The 7,304-nt window shown below is 39.1% G+C and overlaps 1 protein-coding gene across 1 annotated transcript; it reads right to left on the reverse strand.

Annotated features, from left to right (window-relative positions):
* Positions 1 to 2,425: 2,425 nt before the first annotated feature.
* On the reverse strand, positions 2,426 to 5,431 carry LOC103100190 (ovomucoid-like). The gene is made up of 4 exons (XM_007474066.3): positions 5,294 to 5,431; positions 4,474 to 4,499; positions 3,409 to 3,536; positions 2,426 to 2,635 (listed from the first exon to the last, which is right to left on the reverse strand). The coding sequence occupies exons 1-4, from the start codon at positions 5,346 to 5,348 to the stop codon at positions 2,590 to 2,592; spliced, it is 255 nt and encodes an 84-aa protein (XP_007474128.1). The 5' UTR covers positions 5,349 to 5,431; the 3' UTR covers positions 2,426 to 2,589.
* Between the last annotated feature and the right edge of the window lie 1,873 nt (positions 5,432 to 7,304).

Here is a 7,304-nt window from a genome sequence, read left to right on the forward strand (position 1 = left end):
AAAATAACTAAACTATGCTAATTAATAAATTCTTCTTCAACTTCCTTAATCAAGTATCAGAAATTCAAACTGTCAGTGGTGGAAAGTGAAATAGGTGGATATTCTTGATATATGGTTTGTTAATAGTGAGACACCAATGGTTTCGTGATTCCTTGGTAGTGAAATTTTGGGGATGGGATTGGATGTTAATTTGGACCAGTATAAGAAAAATAACCTGGTTTGGGAAGGCTACCCAAGCCCAGTGCAGGCAGAGCCAGATCCTGAGTTGATACACACACACAGAAGCCTAGGTTATAACTAACAGGTGTTTAATATAATAAGGTCAGGTTAGAAAGGATTTGGATATACCTTACTCTAATAATAAATATCTACACCTCCCTAGATCTACAAACCTCTCCACAGAGTTTGCTTCTGAGTGTTTTGCCTACTCTATTCCTATACTATCTATATAACCCCCAAATTACAATACTCAACTAAACTAACACTAAAACCCCCTTTAATATTCTAAGGCAGTGGTTCTCAACCTTTCTAATGCCGTGACCCGGCAATACAGTTCCTCATGTTGCGGTGACCCCAAACCAAAAAATTATTTTGGTGGCTACTTCAAAACTGTAATTTTGCTACAGTGATGATTTGGAATGTAAATACCTGATATGCATTATGTATTCTCATTGCTACAAATTGAGAGTTTGAGAACCCCTGATCTAAGGGAAAGGGCCTATGTGCAAGTCTGATAGGGCCCAATGATGGTTTCAGGATTAGCTGTTAGTTGTCACAAGAGCAGTACAGGAACTCAGTAGGTGTCAAAAGCCCAACAGGTACAGGATAAACCAAACGGCAAGTATGATGTTAAGAACAAGCAGTCAAATGCCACAAGGAAAAAGCTAATTCTCCTCAGGTCATAGCCCTAGGCTTAACTGTCTCTCTCCAACAGCAGCTGCTTTACCCAGAATTCTAGAACTCTGCACTTTACTGTCAGTCTTCAAACTCACACACATTTGACTTTACCCATAACAGTCGCCTGACATGGGCACTGTACCCCCGAAACCCAGGCGAACTATTGTCAGGGGAACTCCCTTGTTTTTCCTGACTCTGAGCCTGAAAACACCCAATGACCCCTCTAGGGTCCTGAGATGACTATCTTCCTTTGATCGTCCTCTAGATGGACAGAAAGATGCACCTTCAGGCCACACCTTGATCCTATCAGACATCTGTTTGTCCCCTAAAACTAAGGAATCTTTATGTCCCCAGGCAGACCCCAGTATGCTCACCCCACTTCATGCCTGAGTGACTCTCTTGTAAAAAAATGTATAAAATCCCCAGAACTGATGTCGTCTGGGGAACAGCCTCTCCACCCATGCTGTCCTTATGGGGGAACAGCCTTTCCTTTCATGCTGTCCTCCCAAGGAACTGCTCCCCATCTTGCTGTTCTACCTTGCTATCCTCCTGGCCACTCTCAACATTACTTTCCATTTTACTGTGGTTCGCAATAAATGGCATTTATTGTCCTGTTTTTTAACTCTGCCTAAGAGTCTGAACAGTGTGCTGGCCCTATAAGGAGGCTTTCAGGCCATATTCCCTGTAGGCTGTTATGGGCATGAAGGATAACCTTTTGGGGTTTGGGAAGGATGCCTTTTGCAAACATTCAATGACTCCAAAACTTAGCTTAAAAAGAAAAAGAGATTTATTAATTTGGAAAGTAATGTTGAGAGACAAGAGAGGATACCCTAAACTAAGGTACTAGCTAAATTCTCTGCCTTCTAACACCCCATACAGACAGTCCTCCAGTTATGAGGAAAAGAGCCCTTTGGGTCAGGCCCATCTTCCTCAAGGTGCTGAGAAGAAAACATCTCAGAGATAGACTCTTTCTCAACTTCGTATATAAATGCCAATTCTCAACAGCCAGCTCTCAGGTATTCATGACAGAGAGCAAACTCACACAGAAACCCCAAACACCCTGCTTCCTCATTAGACAGAGAAAATGGAGCCAAGCTTACTGGATAATCAGTTTTCTTATTTTCTCTTAAAGAGATAGAGGTCAAAAATCTTTGGGCTACTGCCTCTTAAAGAAACAGCATGAAATTGATTGAACTTTTGCTCTTAAAGAGACAGAGTGATGCTACTTAACTTCCTCCACCCTAGAAATTCTGCTCCTAAGGAGACAGAGTGAAAATTAAATAAATTCCTTATAACCACCTGTCCACCATTTCTGAAATTGTACAAGTCCTTTCCTCTGGAACTAAGCAGAAAAAATATTTAATTCCTTGACAGTTATGAAACCAATACACTGTCTGACCTTTCCCCCCAACATCAATTCTTTTTCAGGTGGGATATTCCTAGTTCCAATCCTTTTATGACATTTGACACCTTACTATTCCCAAGGTTCCCAGTTTACTTTTCCTCCTAAAAGAATTCAGACAAAAAAGTCAATGCAGTTTCCTTTATTCTACAAGTAATAGGACTACAAGCAAGATTGAAGATCCAACATTCTGAAAAATTATCTTCTGATAATAAGAGATATCTTGTGCATCATCTTCTAGCAGGAAAGAAAAGCATTTGAAGAAGACGTTTTGGAGTTGGTGCTTTAACTCAACACTCCCCCATATGTGCAAATTTGATTTTGTCATTGCTTTTCCTGTGGAAGGAGAAAAGAAAAGTGATTGAGGATGAGCCATAAGCCCATTTTCTGATGTTGAACTTTAGAATGTAGAAATGGCCTTTAGAGATCAACTAATTCTCTGCAGAAAAGAGAACAAAAGAATAGATTGTTTTGGGAGGTGTGAGCTCCCTGTCACAGGCAATATTTTAATCAAAATTATCACCAACCTGCAGTGATGTTACAGAACAGATTCATAAGCTGGATAAAAGCAGGATTAAGTAATATCTGATATTACTTTTCACACTGAGATTCCATCTTTATTTAATATTGTGTTGCTTTCATTTATTAAACATCCCAAGAAAACTTAGAAACTCTGGTTTTGTTCTTTAAAATGTTTAATTTTTGCTCATAAAATCCATCACACTTAATATCACTCATACATGTCTACCTATATTTAGCAATAAACTGATGACTCCTGGTTTTGTCCCTCATCAACTTTCTGACTTAAGGTGTTTCTCTTTACCTCTTTAAGTACAGGTTTCCTTATTTATAAAATGGAGATATCATTTCAAATAGAGGTAGGAAGGGTAAGAAGGAAGCAGTTATGGCAGAGGTTGATGTAAATCATCTGTCTAGGAGAATTGTTGATATATTCTCATCTACTGGTTGGGGTTTGCTTGAAGTGCACTGAGTTTAGACCCTGATCTTTTAGGTCATTCAGGAATACATTTGCAATGTATTAACCATTCAACTCCCTCTATTCCTCTCCTGATTAATTCTCTTCCTTTCCCTTTGGTGTTTGTACTTACCTAACAGCAGAGCAGAAAAGACATTTATTGGAATATGTTTCCCCATTTGAACCACACATTGGATTATATTCCATAGTACACAATCTCAAATCTGCTGCTGGTGATTGTTTAGGATTACTGCAGTCAACCTGAAAAATCAGTAATGCAAATTATCTCCCTCTTGGTTCATATAATTTTTGTAAAATCAGGTGTTAAAAATCTGAGAATGCACCAGTCTCTTGGTCTGGAAAGGAAAAATGTCTGAATGAACTGTGAAAACTATAGCTTAGAATTTTAATGCAAAGCCCCTACGACAGTGTCCTCCCTCCCCCCTTATTTCCTGCATTTAATTGCTCTGGTCTTCAGAGTTCTAATCTTATATTTATCAGTCATTTATTGATTCTATACAGGGTGCAGAATAAGTTGTCATCATGTTGACAAGCCACCTAGCCTTTTGTGATTCTGACAACCCTTACTAAATATATATTATAGCCAAATTGCTAATCTACATGGGTAGAGGGTTTTTCTAGTTTAAGATACTATATAACATTTCTTTCTGATTTTTGACCTGGAGTTTTGCCTATACTAATCAGGAGAGTCTCTGATTTGTAGTCTTGGTTTCTGTTCATTCAGGACATGACTATAAAATTTATGTTTGGGAACAACCCATTAGAGACTGATCCAGAATGCTATCTGGGAATAAACCCATCTATCTATCTATCTATCTATCTATCTATCTATCTATCTATCTATCTATCTATCTATCTATCTAAAACCTTGCCTTCTGTCTTGGAACCGATACACAGGCAGAAGAGTGGTAAGGGATAGGCAATGGTAAGTGACTTACCCAGGGTCACACAGCTGGGAAGTGTCTGAGGCCAGATTTGAAACTAGGACCTGCTGTTTCTAGGCCTGGCTCTCAATCCACTGAGCTACCCAGATGCCTCCTCTAATATATTTTATAGTGGATTTGCTTCAAAATAAATCAGTTTAAAGTTTGGACCACATTAATTAATGTGAAATGCAATGTCATAAGGTAGGAATACAATAAAAAAGGATTGGAGATAAGAGTGAAAAGAGACTTACTGTATTAGCTGAGATGGACTCCACATCTGGAAGAAAAATAGAGAAATTAAAATACTTAGAGTCTCCTGAATGAACCAACAATACACCTGCTTCTTTCCACAAAGCTTTAAGATCTTTCCTTTAGTGTAAACATATGTTTTAGGTAATAAAAAGGAAGGAAACACTTCTTTTCCCCTACCTTACTCCTTCCTCAGTTTCCAACTCTTTAAAATGAGAAGAATGTATGAGGTTTACCCTTTCAACTTTGAAATTCTATGTTCTAGAATAGATTATATCTTTGAGTATACATTCTATCTTCCAAATCTATTTCTAGCTCTACTAATTCAAAATTCTATTTAACTTTCTTATGATCTCTTCCAGTACTAATGTATAATAACATATGATCCTTGCTCTCTCAATACTGCATTTTCCTGGGGGCATCTTGATGACTTAGTGAATTGAGAGCCAGACCTAGATATGGGAGGTCCTATATTCAAATCTGGTCTCAGATACTTCCTAGCTATGTGACCCTAGGCAAGTCACTTAACCCCCATGCCTAGCCCTTACAGCTCTTCTGTAAGAATTTTTAAAAATTGCATTTTCCAAGGTCCCTTCAAGATCTTCTAATCTCAGCAGTTTCTCCAAAAGTCTTTTCTAGTCCTGATATTGTGCAATTTCTCTTTGCAAAACGAGAAAATAAAATGTATTTCCTTTTAATGTATTACACAAGGTCTATCCACCTCTCAGATGTCTTTATTCTGGGATTCTTTGGATCCATTCATCATTGTAAGGAGACAGCTGCTATCAGGAGTTAGGGCCAGGTCAGGAAAGAGGTACTCACTAAAGGTAGACATCAGTGTCAGCATTAAGAACAGGCAAACAGCTGCTGCTTTCATGGTGTAAATATTGCCAAGGTGAGTGAAGGGAAGTGAACGAAAGTGAACTGCTCTTCTGGCCTTTGCTTCTCTGGAACCAGCATTATATATAGGTAGGAATCCACCAAGATTGTGAAAGCAGCTGTGAATGATTTCTGAATTACTTCCTTATGGATATATTTGCCTGGAGCTAAAAACCATAAATAAAGGGATATTCACTGGAGAAACAAGTCCTGTCACAAAATCTTGGTCTAATCTGGTTTCTAAAACACATAAATCAGTAGAATTCCCTGAATTAGTAATGATTAATATTTTTATAGTTAATTAAAGCTTACAAAGTTCTTTACATAATAATTTACCTCATTTGATCCCTCACTATGCACTTGTGAGATAGAAACTGTAATGGAGACGTGTCCTAGAGGGATGTAAGGCGGTTTAACCCACCTAGGAACTCCTTGGGGCCAATTAAGCAACAAACACTCTGATTATGAAAAGGGATAAGGGGAACTGGTATGTATGACCCTGATGCTCTTCAAGCTACCTCCCTCCAACTCAACTCCTAAGTCCCCTGCAAAAGAAGAGCCTTCTATTATACACCTCCTTATGCCATCTAAAACCCTTTCCCAGTCTATCTGACTGACCCTAATCTTCCTACCAGTAATTAATAAAGAAAGAAAGGGAAAACCTCTGGGTTTGGCTGCTGTACTAAGTAACCAAAGTTATAGATGAAAAGCTTTCGATTACCTTAGCTAATAAGAATTCTGGTAGATGGACCACTGCCAGATGAAGACTGGACTCAGGGAAATTAGTTTCCTCCAAGCAAACTGTCTACCTGGATGGCAAAGATTTCTCCACAAAATCCTGAACTTCCACGGAGAATCTCTTAGAGCAAAACTCCTCCTTTAGGTTGAAATTGTAGGCAGCGAAACAAAACCCATTCCCAGCTCAGATCAGATCCAAGAAGGAAGTAAAGTTCAGTTATTTTCAGTTTTAGTTTCCCACAATTCCTTCCTACCCAGAATCTTTTCCCAGGACTTACCTTAAAATTCTCTTCTTTTGAGAAGAGGAGACAGAGTAAAGATGAAAGTTCTGATCTCTGAAAACCCTTCCTTACCAATTACAAACTAAATGCCCCTAGGGGACTGAAAAATCAAACCCAACAAAAAGACAGAGCCAAGGAACCCTCCTATTGGACTCAATTTAAAAGGTATGCCCCCCAAAAGCCAGAATTCAAGAACACTCTGGTTTAAGGGGAGGGAGAAGGAAGGTGCCAGGACATCTCTCCCACCTAGATCTCTGAGTCTCCAGCAGTAGCTGGAACCTCTGGGCAGGCAAAGGCAATATCTGGAGGGAGTACCTTGCGTAAGTACCTTACTTTTTTTACTGAATTAGGAAAAAAAAACATAACAAAGTTCATTTGAGGGGGCAGCTGGGTAGCTCAGTGGATTGAGAGCCAGGCCTTGAGATGGGAGGTCCTAGATTCAAATCTGGCCTCAGACACTTCCCATCTGTGTGATCCTGGGCAAGTCACTTGACCCCCAATGCCAAGCCCTTACCACTCTTCTACCTTGGAACTAATACACAATATTGACTCCAAGACAGAAGGTAAGGGTTTTAAAAAAAAAGTTCATTTGGAAGAACAAAAGATCAAGGCTATCTAGGGAAATCATGAAAAAAAATGCAAAGGAATGAGGACTTGCAGTCATAGATCTCAAACTATACTATAAAGCAGTGGTTATCAAAACAATTTGGTACTGGCTAAGAGACAGAAAGGAGGACCAGTGGAATAAACTTAGGGTAAGTGACCTCAGCAAGACAGTCTATGATAAGCCCAAGGATCCCAGGTTTTGGGACCCAAATCCACTATTTGATAAAAACTGCTGGGAAATTTGGAAGACAGTAGGGGAGAGATTAGGTTTAGATCAACATCTCACCCCCTATACCAAGATAAACTCAGAAAGGATGAATGACCTGAAT

Source organism: Monodelphis domestica, chromosome 1, assembly GCF_027887165.1.
Source record: "Monodelphis domestica isolate mMonDom1 chromosome 1, mMonDom1.pri, whole genome shotgun sequence".
Classification (NCBI taxonomy): Eukaryota; Metazoa; Chordata; class Mammalia; order Didelphimorphia; family Didelphidae; genus Monodelphis; species Monodelphis domestica.